The sequence below is a fragment of the Chanos chanos genome, chromosome 9 (genome assembly GCF_902362185.1).
Source record: "Chanos chanos chromosome 9, fChaCha1.1, whole genome shotgun sequence".
NCBI lineage: Eukaryota > Metazoa > Chordata > Actinopteri > Gonorynchiformes > Chanidae > Chanos > Chanos chanos.
In genome coordinates, this window is record NC_044503.1 from 15044316 (window position 1) to 15063340 (window position 19025).

The 19025-nt window shown below is 40.4% G+C and overlaps 1 protein-coding gene across 1 annotated transcript in view; it reads right to left on the reverse strand.

Moving 5' to 3' along the window:
* ajap1 (adherens junctions associated protein 1) overlaps positions 1-18786 on the reverse strand; it is a 61070-nt gene extending 42284 nt beyond the window's left edge. Inside the window, exons 1-2 of the mRNA XM_030785243.1 lie at positions 18591-18786; positions 12361-12739 (exon numbers count right to left, since the gene is read on the reverse strand). Coding sequence (XP_030641103.1) covers positions 12361-12739; positions 18591-18786 — 575 coding nt within the window. The remainder of the gene's footprint in view (positions 1-12360; positions 12740-18590) is intronic.
* Between the last annotated feature and the right edge of the window lie 239 nt (positions 18787-19025).

A 19025-nucleotide genomic window follows, 5' to 3' on the forward strand; every position in this document is an offset into this window, starting at 1 on the left:
ACCAGTACAAGTGACCACCTCAAACTGACCCTAGATCAGTTCATGGAAGCGTGAGAAGACTCAGACTCCCAGTGTGCCAGTGACGCTGGCGTTTGATGAAAACAGGGCTGAGATCAAGAGTCAGAGTCTGTCCTGTCAGGGAATCATTTTGACTCTGTTGGTAAATATTAAGACATATTTACTGACTCTGTGTAATTTCATGTGACAACACAAACTAATTGCAATTGTGTTGTATTCTGAGTCATCCTTTGCTGACATACAGTTCACAGAGATCAGCTCAGCTGAATGGGCTTTGAACCAGTGCTGTCAGTTTTACTGTGAATACGGAAAGTTTCTGTTTTATTTGAATGTGTGTGTGTGTGTGTGTGTGTGTGTGTGTGTGTGTGTGAGTGAGTGTTGGAACATTGCATGGTTACTCATTAGTAACTACCTGTATCAGTTATGACTTCAAACAGAAACATACTGGACTGTCTTTCTGGGGATGGTTCTCTATAGCTGTTCTCTCTCTCTCTCTCTCTCTCTCTCTCTCTCTCACTCACACACACCCACTTTCTCTCTCTCTCCCTCTCTCCTTCTCTCTCTCTTTCCGTCCCTCCCCAGCCTAAATTTGAGAGATTAAAAAAATGAAGTCACTGACCCAATTCAGCACATATGGCTTTACCACCCCCCAGCAACCCCCCCCCCCCCAACCTTATATCTCTTAATGCTTCTCTCTCTGCGCTCAGCAACACACAAAGACACGGTCCTAATCACTTCACTGAGAGAGAGAGAAAAAGAGCAAAAGAGATCCCTTCAGGTCACATCTCAAAGAAATGTCACTTCTTCTGTTTGCATGTGAGCGCATGGTAAAATTACCAGCAGCCCTTTGACACAGCCAGACTGTGAAATAAATCGTTTATGTCCAGCGGCAACACTGTGTTAATAAACCACACAAGACACATCTTTTGTTATTTTAAAGACGAATATATATTTGAAAATGGTTCAGGGCCATGCAACGTCTCGCAAAAGGTGGTAAACACACATCAGTGCAGGTGACTACTGTGATAAGCACTGTTCTTTGATATATGGGTTCAGTTCTTGTTAAAACAGAAGACAGATTTAGCATCTAGCACTCTGCTGATTGAGAAAACACTCTCACTAAATAGCTTTCCCCTTACCGTCTCATGGGAGACATGTTCAAGAAAACTACGGGAAAAAATCTCAACCCAAATCTTTACAGTTTATTCGTTTACTAACCAACAAACAGTAAACACACTCTTAACACAATGATTCAGGAGAATTTTGCTCATTTGTTATTTGCTTGCAGCCCAGATTGTCTTGACTATTCTATGAGTCAGTTGTGACTTTGAGGCATAGTTAAGATAGCCATAAACCTTTTATTAGAATGAGGCATTCATCCTACCAGTAAAATTTGACTTGTTCACGGCAAGTGCCAGGCTGTACCCCGTCACATGACTCTGTTCTCCATCCAAGCATAAAAATCTGACTCATTTCAATCCACATTCAGATTATATAAGAGTCATAACAGACATATTTTGGCTATTACTTTGAGAAGGTGAGGCGTTTAGTCATAAACTTAAGAGCTGTCTGTCACCTGTGACGGACAGTTTCAATGCACAGGCGACAGGTGGACAAATACTCAGGCTCATTCATCGTTCCTTCCTACGTGTTTCCGCCAGGTGTTTCTCCCCTCCCTGCAAGTGGTATGAAAAATGAGGGTGAATGATTTATTTGGTTTATTTACTCGGTTGCATCTGGAGACAGCGTCTTGCGGAGTGCTTAACCGGGTTTCCATGTCTAATCTGTCCGTGCAATTAACGTGGCACCGATGAAATCGTATGAATCAAGCAGTTTGCGATTATGCTGTTTATTCACAAGGAATATAAGGGTTTTCATCATATGCTCATATATTTGATGAAAAATTCTTAACCAAAATTTTAATAAAGAAATACGTTGAATGCTTGGCAAAAGAATGCTGATTACTGAGTGATATCCTATTTTAACTTGTGTGTGCGTGTGTGTGTGTGTGTGTGTGTGTGTGTGTGTGGTGGCAAACTGTGAAATGTGAAATCAGTGTTTTCTGCATCCATTTATGTCTGAAGAATTGATAATCATCCTTCAGTCTGTAATGCTGGGATGAAAACAATGCTGAGAAAACAATTGTACATCCAGGCAGTCACCCTCCCACACATCAGCCCTGCCACCTCCATTAATAATATTTGCACGTTAGAATGTGAGTTGTTGGACCCAATCAAGCATTTGTCAGACAGTATTTGCAGACCAAAAAGAAAAAAGAAAAAAAAACAGACTACAATTGCCTTTCGACAAAGACAAAGCTTTAAAACAAACCATTTCCAATTGCAACCATGTTATAAGCATTACTTTGTATAATTGTGTTTGTTTATTTGTCTGGTTTTTGTTTGTTTGTTTGCTTGTTTGTTTCTTTGTTTCTTTTAACACTGATGAACGGTGAATAAGGACATACAAAGCTAGCGCAATATGATCAAAGTCTTGCTTGAAATATTGATGGATTATTCCCATATTGTCAGTGCTGTATCTTTTTGCTGTGAAGATATCGGAGAAAAAACCTTTCAAGCATCTTTGTGAATCTGATCCAGATTTCAGCCATTTTCACTTTTTCATGTTGACTGACCCGAACAATCCTTGAAGAAACAAATTCTTTCCTATTAGGTTGCATTCTGGCAGAGAATATGTAGATTTAATTTCATGTAATAATGTGTTTGTTTACATTTGTTCTTTGTTTGTTTGTTTGTTTGTTTGATGGGCTCTTGTGAGGAATTCAAACATATGCGTACTGTGTGAACATGACAAATTCACAGGTTTCAGTTGCAAAAAAAAAGCAAGCTGTGAAACCGGAGCCAGAGAAACCCCTTAATCGAATTAGTTTTCAGTGTTGGGCAAAAGAAAATAAATGTGAGTCACTCCATCTTTTTAAGGGCTTTTTGTATTTCTGAAGAATCAGGGCCAACATGTATGTAGGCTTCCCAAGAAAAGAAAGAGAGGCAAAAAGCAAATACAGATGGTAATTTATGTCTAACAATAAGACAGAGGCCAGGGAGAGGATGGGAATCGAGAAAAAATAGACATCTTAAGTGCTCTCTCTCTCTTGCTCTCTCTCTCTCTCTCTCTCTCTCTCTCTCTCCTTCCCCAGTTTAATTTGGAGAGCGCTACTGGCAATAGCAATAACTGTAGATTAGCACCCGGGGAATTTCTCTAGGGAGGGTGTTATACACTGAACAACACTTCCGATGCGTACTTCTACAAATGTTTTTTTTTTTTTTTTTTTTATGTGGTCTCCCTTTCCAAGGGCCAAATCTCTCTGCTTCATTGTCCTGTGCTACTATCCCCCCCCCCCCCCCTCCAAACACACACACACACACACACGAACTCCTCGCACTTTAGTGCTCTTCTGAGAGACAGTTTGCACACTGGCTAAGTTTTTATTTGTTGTTGCTTGGTGGAGGCGAGAGGAGGACTTCAAATGAAAGACATTAATCACACGGTGGAGCTGTGGGGAGATTGCTCTGAACAGAGAGAGAGAGAAAGAGAGAGAGAAAGAGAGAGAGAGAGACATAAGGGAGAAGAGCAGAGCAGAAGGAAAACAAAATAAATCAGCAAAGGCGCATCACAGGAACGTCACATCACAGCAATCACCTCCCATATCCTCCCCATTCAACACAAATGTCTTTCTTTCCAATGGAGAATCATGAATAAAGACTCCCCTTTGGTGAAATATTCACAGGGAGCAAGTCGATCTTTTGGGGGGCGGAGGTGGGGGGGTTACTTTATGTTCGATTTTGTCTCTAGATGTGACATCGGAGACTGATTACTTGTTGAGACATGAATCTTATGCAGTTACAGAGGAAGTGGCGACGCGACACAAAACACCAGATTATGCTTGAAAATGTGACTTACAGACTCACATTTCACTTTCACTCTCAAATCGTCTCCTTAAAGCAGTCGCCAACACCTCCGTATCTCAGGATTCATGCCCTTTGAGTAATAAGATGTGGGAATTTGTCACTGCAAAGAGGGCATTGATCATTAGCTGTATATTTAAAGGGGGCCTGAGAGTTCCTTACATGTTTCTGCCTCGGTTCATATTATATGACTGGGGATCGATCAAAGATGAGTCACACATCAGACTCACAGTTTTTTCACCCCATTACATACCCAGAGAGAGAGAGAGAGAGAGAGAGACACGGTAAGAGGGAGACACGGAAAGATAGACAGGGGTAGACAGAGAGACAGACAGAGAGCAAGTGAAAAAGAAAGAGAAACAGGCAGATAAATATATATATATATATATAGAGAGAGAGAGAGTGAGAAATACAGACGGGGGAGATAGAGACACACACAGAGAGCAAGAAAGAAAGAAAGGGAAATATGCAGATAGATAGAGAGAGCGAGAGACAGAAAAAGAAAGAGAGAGAGAGAGAGAGAGAGACAGAGAAAGAGAGAGAGAGAGAGAGAGAGAGAGAGAGAGAGAGACAGAGACAGAGACAGAGAAAGAGAGAGAGAGAGAGAGAGAGAGAGACAGAGACAGAGACAGAGAGAGAGAGAGAGAAAGAGAGAGAGAGAGAGAGAGAGAGACAGAGACAGAGAAAGACGGAGAGACAGAGAGAGAGAGAGAGAGACAGAGAGAGAGAGAGAGACAGAGACAGAGACAGAGAGAGAGAGAGAGAGAGACAGAGACAGAGACAGAGACAGAGAAAGAGAAAGAGAGAGAGAGAGAGAGAGAGAGAGAGACAGAGACAGAGAAAGAGAGAGAGAGAGAGACAGAGACAGAGACAGAGAAAGAGAGAGAAAGAGAGAGAGAGAGAGACAGAGACAGAGAAAGAGAGAGAGAGAGAGAGAGAGAGAGAGAGACAGAGACAGAGACAGAGAGAGAGAGAGAGAGAGACACAGACAGAGACAGAGAAAGAGAGAGAAAGAGAGAGAGAGAGAGAGAGACAGAGAAAGAGAGAGAGAAAGAGAGAGAGAGAGAAAGAGAGAGAGAGAAAGAGAGACAGAGACAGAGAAAGAGAGAGAGAGAGAGAGAGGCGACAGCGTGTGAGGGAGGAAGAATTATCGTCTCAGGCTTTCAGTGGAAATCTGTGTGGGGGGAAATGTGTGAGATCAAAGCAGAAGTTCTGACTAAGATGTGTGGTTGCACCATAGAATATGAGAGACATGTTAATGCACAGATGCATATTCTCTTTTCCCTATGTTGTGTATTTTCATACTTTTTTTCTTTTTCTCCCTGCTGATTAAAATCTACTGAATTGTTAAGGCAAAGAAAAACTGGGTTAAGTTCACAACACATTTTGAGTTTTATTCTAACATCCCCCCTCCCCCATCTCTCTCTTACTCAGATATATAAGGAACTCACTCAAAGTTTTGGTGGGGGTGTGGGGGGGTGGGGGTGGAGGTTGTGGGCACAGGGGGATGGGGAGTGGGGGGTGGATGGTGAGAGCGCACATGGGAGCGTGAGCATCTGGGTGTTCACTCTTGCACGAAATTGATAGCAGTTCTTTCTCAAATAGTGTTGCCCATTTGAATACTATCTGCATGTGCTGTTTGTGAAAATTGTTTATAACTGCTATTAAGCGTGTCATTGCTAACCGAACATGCTGATATGTGTTTTTTTTTGTTTTTTCCTTCTTTTTAAATGAGACCGAAGAGCTCTCCAGAGTTTTGAGGAGGTGGATAATTAGATTAAAATTTAACCAGCATTAGGACAACTTAATGATCATTAATTTACTGACTATATGATGGAAAAAAATGAGCGTGGCCTAAATGATTAGCAGGCAACCTGTGTGAATCTAGGACATAATGGCAGACCCCTTAGGCCATTAGTTCTCAAGTACTGATCCTGTCGATGCAAAGCTCTGGTCCTCAACAGGAAATCAGTAATGTCCCTCTTCACTTCATCAACTGTGATCCTCAGCATTAACGCTACAAACGCTCCACCCAACCGGAACCCATTGACCAACCGATTCTCGTTCTGCGTTCGAAACGGTACAGAGGGCGTGCGACCAGGTCCGCTCGCAGGCTAACGATAACGGTCTTAAGGTCCTCCATCGCGAGGCCGCTACGTAAGGGTGACGCGATTCACTCGTGCCGAGCTCGGCAAACAAAGGGAGCGAAGAGAGAAGAGTTTGATAGAAGAAAATGAAGAAGAGAGCACCACAGAGGTCATCATCACAATAAACAGACAACAAAAGGTTCTGATGACACTAGCAGCTGATTCCCACAGGAGAGCTTTTTGTTTTTGTTTTTTTAAATTCAAAATCGTCCTTCTGTAGATAGAAAGAAAGAAAGAATAATTTGGTGTCTCTTTCAATTTAGGAACTGCTACCTAACGGACCTGTAAGGAACATATTGTGTGTATGCCTGTCATAAAGTGTTTATGTTTCTCTTAATATCTGTTTATTGAAGAGGGGAATTCCATGGTATTATAAAATCTCAAATAGTCTCATTGGGCCCTGTTTCCCCAAAGCAATAGATCTTATATTACAGTCATATTTATAAGATAACTGTGGGTTTAAAATAGCAGGAAAAGCAGATGGTTCTGACTGCCATGGGGGAAAAAAAGATGACAATGTTTTCTGAATGCTCTTACAATGCCCTTAATGCTATAATGCTTTTAGGAAACTCATCTGTGATTGATGAAACGCCTGTTTCTCAAGCCAGTCTTCCCTTCGGTGCTTCACTACTGTAGCCCCCCAGTATAAAAGTCACTGTGTGTGTGTGTGTGTGCGCGTATTTTCGTCATAACTGCAATTAATCATGATTATTGTGCTGCATTTTTTCATTTAACACCTTTTTTTTAAATCACTTAACTAATACTCCTTGTGTGTGAAATCACAACAATTTCTAGATCGGTCTGTAAAATCTTTCTTTTTTTCTTTTTTTTTCAGGAGCAGGACGATTATGCGTCATACCTGCTTTAAAACCAAACAAAAGTAAACCGATCGTGCTGTTGTTTCAATCCATATGATTCCAGAGTCAGTAAAAACCTGTTGTGACAGACGGCATCACAATTACATAAGCAATGTCTCACAGTTCCACTGAGATGCTCTGCTGTCATTTCACATTACACGGCCCTCCTTTGATATCACATGCTTACATTCATATCTATGCCTGACACAAGGGCCAACCACATCCACATAGCAAAAATTAGCAGGGAAATGTAAATTTCAATACCTCTCCTAAACTGAATCCCAGAACACGCTGTATATGTTTGATGGGCAAAGCTACGCTCTCCTGCACACCGCGCATGTGGTTTTATAAGAAAGTCATTTTTTGATGAATTTCTTGATGATGTTTGGTAATTCGCTTGTTTGAAGCAGGGCCTGTGTTGTCCATTCATTTGTACAGAACATCACCAAAACGAGACTCAAACCAAGCTCTGAGGGTTAATTTATCGACGCACGACAGATGAACAACCCAAAAACAATTTTAAAGATACAGGTTTCTAATCTAAAAAAAAGATGATGAATCACCATCATGTTCTTTTGATGATATGCGTTCTTGAACTGAACTCTTGATTCACACCGTGCATGCTTTTTGTATGGATTTCTTTGTTGTTCTTTTTTTTGTCCCCCAAGGCCTTTGAATTTTTCAGCTGTGGTTGTGCTGCAAAGCCAACGGTTCACTCGTTCCTGGTCCCTGGCTTTTGATTTAAAGTTCAATTAGCCGAAAAAGCGTATGACCCAAGAGCGCATAATTCTCTCCGTCAATGATGAGGGTGAGAAATTGACTGAGGGGCAGACTACATGCTTTCTGCTAATTGGCAACTGTAAAACCACACCATCCCGTAATATGCAGCATAAATAAAGGACCGTGATTGGTGGGTTGAATATAAAGAGACTTTCTGTCAGGGACCATTTCCTTGGTAACAGCACTGACGAGAATGCTGCCCTCTAGCCAGTTAGCTTTAATTTTAGTTTTACTGTAGAATTCAAAATGGAAAGTCATAGCACTTTTTAACAACCGTGAAAAAAAAAAAAAAAAAAAAAGAAACAACCAAATATTTCAGTTAAGATATACTGGTTTTCACCCAGTTTGCACCTACAATATATTAAATGGTTTTATCTGACACACAGACGTAGTAGTACTTCAAAAGAAAACTTCACTGCAGTTCTGAAAGAAGACAGTACACAGTGTACAATTACCCCAGGAACCAGAAACGTATTGCTACGGACACACGCTGTGCTCCAGTTTACTAATGTGGTGTCTGAGAATCACTGAAGCACAGAAGACCAACAGTTTAGTTGACAAATATATTTCCACAGTAACCTTGTGGAAGCCAGACTTAAAAGGTTGGACGAGTGGGAGGTTTTACTGAGATATTTCATCGTGTCAGAGGTCCCGAAATTTATTACCACTTTTCCCCATTACCCCAGGGACAGGCACCCATGGAAGCACCCCATTTGCCACCACTTTTCCATCCTGAGAGTGTCATAAATGGGAATAAACTTTCATGCGGGAAAGAGAGAGGGGCAAATGAGGGCCAGAGAGGTGGGTTGTGACATCAGCTTTGGTGTAGATCTATTGGCCATTCTGCCATTACAATCTGTACAATATCAACCAACAGCTAGAAAATACTGGGAAAAAAAAACATATTGAGCACAACCGTGGATCAAGAATTTACATAATGTTGAGAAATCTGTCTGTTTTCACATTTGGCCCTGAAAGAGCTTTTGTACCAAATTATATTTAGCCTACTAGTTCTTGTTGTCACATATGAGTGTTAAGACAGAGGCTTCAATTTATGTGTGCATGTTGGAAAGCCTCCAGTGTACCTGTGGAAGACATCGCCTTAAACCTTAAACAGTTTGGCACAGCAGTAATGAGTTGGGTTATTTTCGGTAAAATTAAATGCGGAGCAATGTCTCATTTCAGAGGTTGGCAGACTGTTCCACGGGGCTATTTAGGTTTGCCAACCATAACAAAAAAAAAAAAAAAAAAAATATATATATATATATATATATATATATATATATATATATTATAACAGCGTAATCTGAAGAATGTTAAGTCGCTGTGTAATTGTCAGGAAATGAATTAAACTTCTCAATTTGTTGTGGCATTGAAAAGTAGGTTTTGGCTGGAATAGAATTTTCTATTTCAAACAAATAAAGAAAGAAACAAAACAAAGCGAAGGAAAAAAAAAAGATTTGGCGGTTGACATATCCTTCCCACTTCTGAGGTGTGATACAGTACCACAATAATTTAATCAATAAATATGCTCACAGCACTTCTTTTGCTCATTAACTGCATTGTCAGATGAACTAAAAAAAAAATCAGGCAACAGCCTTACATATACATGCAGAGAGAGAAAGAGAGAGAGAGAGAGAGAGAGAGAGAGAGATACAAACAGGCAACACACCTCCCTGTTTTGATATTGCAGGCAGAGAAACATTTTTAGAAAATGATTACACATGTCAAGAGATCTGTTGCCTGTCATTGGTTGAAAATAGTGAAGGTCATAGTCACATGTCAGATCTCTTTCTCTGTTCTTTAACATTTCCTCTCTACGTTTCACCTCTCCTGTGTGTAAGCAATGCTCTGTATGTCCTAAAAAATCCATTTCTCTGAAAACATCGACGTCTTTACCTTTACCTTTCATTACTGTCTGCCAATGGTAAGGCCTGTCAAAATACGTTTTATGATCATATTTCTAAAGACTGGTCTTCATTCGTACAGAAAATTGTTGTCATTTTTAAAAATGAAAATAATTTACCATGTGAAAAAAATACTCACTTTGGCATAACCACTCGCCAAAAATTATACTTTTTTTGTCTGTGAAAATACATTTTTTTCTTTTTAACTGACAAGGTCAGAATTGGTCTCCATACAAATACCCTGTCATCTGTATATTTAAAGTATCATCAAAACAACTACAAACAATATAAGCAGTAATATAGCTAGTTAAATGTTGCAGAAGTCATCAGAATACAAGCACACTGATATACCTACATATACCTGATTGTGTGTGTGTTTTTTACAGATGATTTTTGAATATAAAGAATAGATAGCTAAATAATGTCGAGCTCAATAATAACCTGTTAGGGTAAGGGTTAGGTTTAGGGTTAGAATTAAGGTTAGGTGATAGGAGCAGCAGGTTGTGAATTCATCACCTCTCTATACCATCAGACATGTGAAGGCCCAGTAAAGCTTTGTAATCGGTTGGAGGACATAAAGGCTGGCATCGGCTTGAACCAAAAATCTCTGTTATTATGACATACCTACAGTTCTGCCCAGTGTTCTAAAGGTTCCCCCTTTCTGAAACCTGTTTGATGTTCGTGGTCCCAGCTGATTCAGCCAAAAGAATTTATCACAAAAGCGGTGGAGCCAAAGTCACAGTTTTCAGAGCAAGTCATAGGGACACATGTCTGGCAGCCATACATCCATGTCTGTCTCCCTCAAGAGTCGAGATTAATCTTCAAATAACCATCAGGTCTCATTTAGATTCCCCTCCTGTTACGCATCATATGAGCACACGGTAGTGCAATTTTCCCAGCCTATTGACGTCTTCCGTTCTGTCTGCATCGATTTTGTCTGTTTTCCTTTTTTTTTCCCCCCTCTTGTCCATCCCAACACACGGTGAAGATAAATTATTTGATAGCGATCACAATGGGACAGCCTGTGCCGCAGGTTGTTTTAATAGACACCTTCTTCATCCTCCAATACCCCTAAGGCTTTGTCAGCAGACTACAGGAAAACACCTCAATAGCTTCCCAACATCACGACACACTAACACGTTTATCAAAAACCTGAGTCTGGAGATGGTTGTTTAAAAAGATCAGGACCCAGAGGGCTAAAGCTCAACGCATTGTATTTCATTTGGGGGCAACAAAACTATTTCAGTTCGCTATCAAAACTCTCTCAAACTAATGATTTGTGTGCCAAAACATGCAGTTTATTCCAACTGAACTGAAGTCCATAAAGCTCAATTTGTAGAAGATGAAATTCCTCTGCGCTTTATTTCTCTATCTATCTATCTATCTATCTATCTATCTATCTATCTATCTATCTATCTATCTATCTATCTATCTATCTATCTATCTATCTATCTATCTGCCAGTCTGTCTGTCTGTCTACTTGTCTGTTTGTGTGTTTCTTTGTGTAAACCTGCAAACTTGTGTCTAAAAATGCTTAGTGTTTGGAAATTAGTATTGTACAGGTAGTTTTTTGAAGCAGATCTCTTGAGATGAAACAATTGAGAAAGAACCACTGTGCTGTCTCTTTACAGCTTGAGCATGACTGAAGCATCACATGTGAAGTTCTCCCGTATCTGATTTCCATAGCTTTTAACCGATGGATAATCTCCTTATATGGGAGTTTATGAAGTCTTCACCAATGAGGAACCAGTTCAGAAATAGCTTACCTCAGCAGCCTCAGTTTCTCCCTTTGACCCACAGGTCTATGAATGACTCACCTACAGTCTTACTCAAGGAATCCCATAAAGCTGGACTATAAATTTGACCCTTATTCATATTCAAGATTACATAAAATGCCTGCACTCAGGTTCATGACACTATATTATGAGTAGAATTTTACGGCAGTTTGCAAACATCTGAGCATTGTGTATCTCTGCAAAGATCTCATGTATTGCTCATGGACATGTGGAACAATGCTAGATATTTCTCCAAAAATCATCCATCATTGCTCTCTCATCTCAGTGGTAGTATCACTGTCATCGTCGTCGTCGTCGTCATCATCATCATCATCATCATCATCATCATCATCATTGTTATATTTGGTCTCAGTACATTTTTGTTGCAAATAATATGTTCATCATAAGCAGAGAATGTAATTTGAAAGTAGGGGAAGGAGTAAAGTTGGATCAGGAGTCAGGGAGAATGAGAAAGACAGAGAGAGAAAAAGAGAGAGAGTGTAGAAAGAGAGAGAGAGAGAGAGAGAGAGAGAGACAGAATGTTTTATTTGCTGTGAAGAAGTGGGGCAAGGTCAGGCTTGTGGTGCAAAGCCTGCTGGGAAGAAAAGAATGCAGTTGGTTTGACAGAGCCATACAGAACCACGGGCTAACCAGACCTGACTGTAGGAGGTGATGTAGCTGTTGGTTTTTGGATTTGTTCCTGAGAAGAGATGCTCTCTGTAACCTCCATACACACACACACACACACACACACATGCATACACACACTGAATCTCCTTCATTACATAGCTCAATAAATCTCTGTCAGATTTTGCTATTCTTTTTTGTTTATTGATTCAGCATAATCCATTTCAAACCACCAGTTTTTCCTTTAAGGAAGTCAGACAACAACAGCCTGCCATGCATAAAACTCAAACTGTTTATTGTCTGAGACAGAAATACTGACAGTAGACCGAAAGCGAATTTTTATTTGGACGATTTGTAGTCGCTCCTGAGGTCTTCGAAGCACGGCGGAGAGCGACGTTAGCCCATCGCCGCGGAGACGTGGGTTCGATTCCCGGTGGCGGTGCTTCAGGCTTGACCAGGTGTCTGCACAAACACAACCAGGGGTGCTCGCAGGTGGGAAACCAGCCGCTGCACTACAGACGCCCGCCGGTTGGCTGGCGCACCGGATTAGCGGCAGGCAGATCTGGGGTGCATGGAGTGAGAAGTACTCCACGGTCTGGTGAAAAGAGGCAGTCGGTGACTCCACACGTTTCGGAAGAGGCGTGTGGTAGTCCGGGGTTTTGTAAGCAGCGCGGAACCAAGGGAATTGGCCGTTATCAAACTGGGCTGAAACAGGGACCAAATTTCAAAAAAAAAAAAAAAAGAGATCTTTGAAACCTTCCCAGTATGTATGAAATAGTTAGATGCCGACAGACTCAAGATGTGATATAGAAACAGTGCTTTGGAGTTTTTTGTAAAAAGAATAATTTGGTCTTTGGAGTTAGTTGGCTGCATTATGTGAATACTTGATTAGCAATCTGTGAATTGTTCCAGTTATGGCCAATGTTTGTTCTCTCAAGCTCCTTTAGTACAGCTGTCAAATATTATTGAACGATGAGTTATACTGCCTAGATGTATAATTTGTTGGGTTTTCTTTACGAGGGGTTTATCTTGGTTTGCTTGAACTTTTCCAGATACTGCCCATTCACACTGCAGTTTTCTTGAGTCCAAAAGTTCTTGACCTGTCACCTACTACAGCTGGATCTTTCTGATTGAACCACAGCTCACAAGCAAAATTAGCCCTGGCAGCTTCGAGGTGCTTTGACGTGATATTGTCATTTATGACCCAATTAATCACAGTTGTCTTTGAGATCATACCTTTGGCAGAATTCCATATGAAACAATAAATTATGGGAATTACTTACAAACATATGACCATTTTATCATCTGGATAATAATTAATCCCTCCTGCCACCATGTTCACATATTAAGATGTAAATGTCTTCATTAACAAGGGTCTAAGAGCTCTAATCAACATCTATGAGTGGATTCTTATTGTGTGCGGTGAGGAGAGAGTGAAGGCATCAGTCAACAGGGCTTTATTAAAATAATGTGCATGGTGTGTACTCAAATGTCTGTGCATGTGTGTGTGTGTGTGTGTGAGCATGTATTTCTGTGTGCGCACGTGTGTGTGTGTGTGTATGTTTGTGTGTGTGTGTGTGAGAGAGAGAGAGAGAGAGAGAGAGAGTGCGTGCATATGTATGTTTGTGTGTGTGTGTGTGTGTGTGTGTGCATGTGTGTGTGTGTGTGTGTGTGTGTGTGCATGTATGAAGGGGTGGGCTCGCCCATGTTCTTTCACTGACAAAGTGATGGATGTTTGGCTACTGTCTAACCACAATTTGTTCTTACGTTTCCCTCTAAGGAAAGTGTGTAATGATATAATAACAGGCAACATGCATCTATGAGTCATGCTAATTTTCTTTCGACCCCTATCACTCATGCCAGCGTGACAGGACCAAATTCCTCTTAAATATAATCTGGCAGTTAAACGCAGTCTATAAAAGCCAATGGGGCGGGAAGAAACATTGTGATGAGTTTAATGATCTGGGCTCTTAAAACAGCTGCTATGTGTTTACTTTCCTCCAGTCCCCCCTAATAGCAGTTTCAACACTCCCTGACTTAGCTCATTAGAAGCAGGAAATTAACAATCATCTCTCCCACCTATTTATCTGAACATGTACAACTGTGCTAATGCGAAGTAACACAATAAGGACACCAGCAGAGATGAGGGCTGAAAAAAAAACAGAGTGAAACGCACAAAAAAAGCAACTTTCTGAAATGTTTAGACACGTGGCTTGACGTGAAACCCAGCATGAACGCACACGGAGCACTTTTTTCTTACATGCGACAAGAGTGTGTATATGTGTGTGTGTGTGTGTGTGTGTGAGGTGGGGTGTATTAATTAAAGAATTTCATTGCTGTAAGTTTTAATTGGTTTGGAAATTGCTTTCAGGGATGTTTCGGAATTTGAAGCCCTGGAAATGCACGCTAAAGAGCAGAACAGGGCATGACACGCTTGGATGGCATTTGCACAAGACGATGCGGAGTCGTTTCCAAGCGTACAAAGAAAATGTCAACTGCACGCTCCACACGAGAGCCGGGTATTAGGACAGTATTACATGGACGGATGCGCAGCAGTCCACGGCGAAGCATTACGTGATTGGCTAATGAAGCGAGTCCCAGATTGCCTGCATTGAATAGAGCCAGCGCCCCGATGGTCGTAAACAGTGTTGTAATGCGTCCTCATTATCTTCAGTGGCGAACTTAATTGCAGGAAAAATAAATAAGAACAAAGTCTCAGGACAGAAAATGTCGAAATTGTGACTCTAAAACAGTCTGGCTGACAACCAAATCAAACAAAATGTCTTTAGAGCTCCACAACAAGAGGTCTCCTCACTTCAGTGGGGGACCATGTGTGTAAGCTAGCTGTCCTGTTCGTTCAAATATTGGTAAAAAAAAAAAGAAACTGATTAAACTGATGAAAAAAACGGAAATCAACAGGTGTATGAACTCAGCTTTTGTGCATAAAGGACACTGTATTTACGTTGGTGACAATACAAAATGAGAGAGTTTGCCCTATTTTGGGTTGGTCAAGGTGTGTATGTGTTGTATATTATATGAGATAGAGTACTCAAGTCAAAATTATATGATTTAAAATTATACATCTGTAACCACAGTAACGTCACGTGAAAGTGAAACTGTGATTTGAATTAATAATGAATGAGGTTGATGAGTCATGTCTATTGAGTTCAGGCCACAACATAAACTGACAAAATGCTGACTATTTAGTAAACTAAATCAATCAAAATGCTTTTCAGCTGCATTAGTAGGAGGAACTGAATCTTATTATTTAACAGAAATGTCCATTTCAGGAAAAAAAAATAGCTGTCTTTTAAGGCCTTTTTCTTTCGGCACTGGACTTTGTTGAGCTGCTTTGGGGGTTTTTCTGTTTGTTTGTTCGTTTTGTTTTCTTTTTTTCATATCTGGACAAATCGTTCAAAAGCTCGTGTGTTTAAATTTATTTCAGAAACAAGAAATCCGTTATCGTGAAGAGCAAGGGATCTGCCTCGCCGCACAGTTCTGGGCTGGAATCATGACATACAACTCAGTCAATGTTAACTGTTGCCTTGAGACATTCTCAAGTTTTTCTAATTAATTTCTTTATAGAAACTGTCACAACTTAATTGAATGATGTTGTCATTTTGCGGGTAAAATGCAGAACAAATGGCCTTATTGAAACTTCTTTGTCCTCTTTTGTTCCTACTTTTTTTTTTGAAGGCTTTTGTTGAACTTCTGTCTGCGTATCATTTTCTTTCCCACAATGCGCAGTGCAGTCCCTTATTAGCATAAAACTATCACACATTTTTGAATGGGGCAGCTGATTCTGTTCCTTTGGTTTTAGACACCGTTTTACAGCAAGTGTACAAAATAAACAAAATTTGTACTCACAAGCACACACCCACACACACGCACACACACGCACAAACACAAACAGAAGTCTAAGGATTCCCTTTTCATTTTTTTTTTCCTGAAATGTTTGTCATTATTTCGTGAGTTAATCACCAAAAAATGTTTGCACGGCCCACAATTAAATGTGGTAGATTCTGGAAGCCAGAGACATTGTTCTGTTGGCAGATTTTCTCTGTATAATTGATTCTCATCAAACGCAGGCCATCCAATTGCCCACTACCAGGTGTTTGTTCCAAATGCCTTTGTCACCAGTCACCAGCCGCAGATGTTGCATCACCCCCTGCCTCTCAGCCAGAAAGCTGGCTTTATCATCTCAACATGAGAGCACAAATAACAAAAAACCACAACAAAAAAGGTCCATATTCCTGCATTTTAATATATGTATGTAAAATAGCTGGCAGTAGCCAAAGTCAAACCAGCAGAGAAAAAACTCCCACATCCACCCACGCATGTGCTGCAGTGTGAATTGTAAGACCCAGCAGTTAGCAAGGTCTTCTGGGCATGCTTTTGTGATAACACGCCAACCCTAGCCTTGTTTAGCCCTGTGCAGTTACAAACCTAAGGAGGAGGAAGGAGACTGTGTGTGTGTGTGTGTGTGTGTGTGTGTGTGTGTGTGTGTGTGTGTGTGTGTGTGTGTGTGTGCGCGTGGGGGTGGGTGTGTGTGTGTGTGTGTGTGTGTGTGTGTCTCCAAATGACTTTAGTGCCATTGAAGCTCTACCTTTATACTTCCTGAGCATTTATTACATTATGGTTGCCGAGGATGACAGCTCTCATTAACTGGGCCTGGTTATTACATTAAAGACATTAACGTTTGGTTTATCAGCCATGCATTATCCTCTCTAAACCAACAGAGCCTCTGTGGGATCAGACTGATCCACTTAAGACCATTCTCACTTCTTCAGTTTATCAGACCTTTAGATGTCTTCATAAACAGGAATTCTTTTTCACTAGGTCTTTCTCTTTTGATTTTTTTTTTTTTTTTACACATGGACATAGAAATTCACGTGTTTGCTTGGTCTCTAATTGTCTCTGGGGATATTTTGTCTCACTGTGGAGAGCATGGCTGCAGACAGGTTCCCATAGTTCACTCTGAAAATCAATAGCCGATCAATTTTTTTCTTTTTCTTTCTTTTTTTTTTTAATTTATTTATCCCATAGTTCAGTTGTGCTGTTCATATCTATGGCCGCCATGCATTAAGGAGGGATGAACATTGTCAATTGTTTTTTGTTTTTTTTACCTTGTCTTTCTGACTTAGGCTTCCAAATCAAGAAAAAAAACCCTTCTTGCTTCACCTTTTTCTTGGTTTAGTCTTTTTTTTTCACTTCATTTTTTCACTCTTTTCTGCACTCCAGTGATGTGTTCCATGTGGCCCCTGTTTAATGTTATATATTTGGTTTAGTTCTGGTGCTGCACATCACTCTGTCTTCAGAGTGCATTTCCCTCCAAACAACTTCATTTAAACAAGAATGTGCTCTGATGTTAATTATTTAAAGACCATTTACAAGAGCTCTTTCTATGCTGTTTTAAATGGATTTGTTGGGTAATTCATAAACAGAGGAAAGATTAAAAAAAAAATTAAAAAGACAAAAATCCCCAAACTGGTACAATAAGCATTTGCATAATATTGTTGAGCATTTGTTTGTTCATTGGTTTTGTTTGCTTGTTTGTCTGTTTGTTTGGAGTAAAACACAGAACAGAGCACTTTAATTTTGTGTCTTTAATTCTGATCAGTCGTATTTTTTTTCAACTGTGACATTTTAAGCAATCAGCATTTTCTTTTTTTCTAAAATCTTTCGGTAAATAAATAAGTCAGCAAGTCAAGGCGTGAAACATCCATGCTACATTAACTACTGCACGTAATCAAGGTTAAGTAAAATCCCATAGGTTGAAGTTTGACTGTAAGTTACAGTTTTACCAGTACTGTACATGTACTGGAAAATACAAAATAACAGATCTGTGATCTTCAAAACATAGACCAAAAACCAAAAACAAAACAATAACAACAACAACAAAAAAAGACAAGCCTTTGCATATGAGATACAAGAAATTGCATCACTCTTCCGATTTCCTTGAGGTTACAGCTGTCTTAGTATCACAAGCTATCACTATTAAAGAAATCCACTTAGAGGAGGCTCTGTCAGAAGGGTCAGTTTGAGCTCCTTACATGTAATAAAAGAAAAAAAAGATGATTTTCTGCTGTCTGCCTGTTTCCCTCTGACCTCAGATGGGGAGTGTGAAAGAAAAGGTACGTTCATTGGTTCTCGCTAGACTCTAAACAAACAAACAAAAGAAACCTGGAGAAAATGTGAATGATTTAGTCAAGAAGACTGAGGAAGAGAGTTCATAATATCACCTCACAGGCCCCCCGAAAGGAAAAGACGAAGAACGGAGAGAGCATCTGAGGTGAAAATAAATGAAAAGCAAACTGCCCAAGGGCTTGATTTCCAGCACTTTAACAACTGAACATTGCACTTTTCATTTAGACACATTAAAGAGCTCTCTCACACACACACACACACACACACACACATGCACACATGCGCACACACACACACGCACACGCACACGCACACACAAAATCTTTTGTTTTGCCACAAAGTCTCCTAGATATTTGTGTTGAATAAACCCATGATGTTTTGAGACGTACACACAATCACATAAATGCACATGCTTCTGAGCAGCTCAGCTTCCATCCTTTCTCTGACGACTCTCCCCCATGAAGTCTGTGGTCGGCCCTTGTGACAGTCACTCTCTGCACAGTCCAAATGCAATGCACCTGCAAAGAGTCTGTCTGGCCCTCCTCTCCCCTGGCAACCAAACTCAGAGGCTGCTCGTCCTTCTCTGGCACGGAAAGAGTCTTCATCTTCCTCACATAGTATACACAGCCAAGCCTGCAAATAGACGAGAGAGAGAGAGAGAGAGAGAGAGAATCAATGACAGTCTAAATAACAGTCATTGCCAAGAGATCTAACAGACAAATTCAATCTGCCTTGCGCCCGCTGGCGGAAGGGGAAAAAAAATGAAAAAGGAAAGAGTAAACTTTCTAACATTTTGCAGCAGCTAAAGCTTTCAAATGAGGAGTTCTACCCATGTCTCTCATCT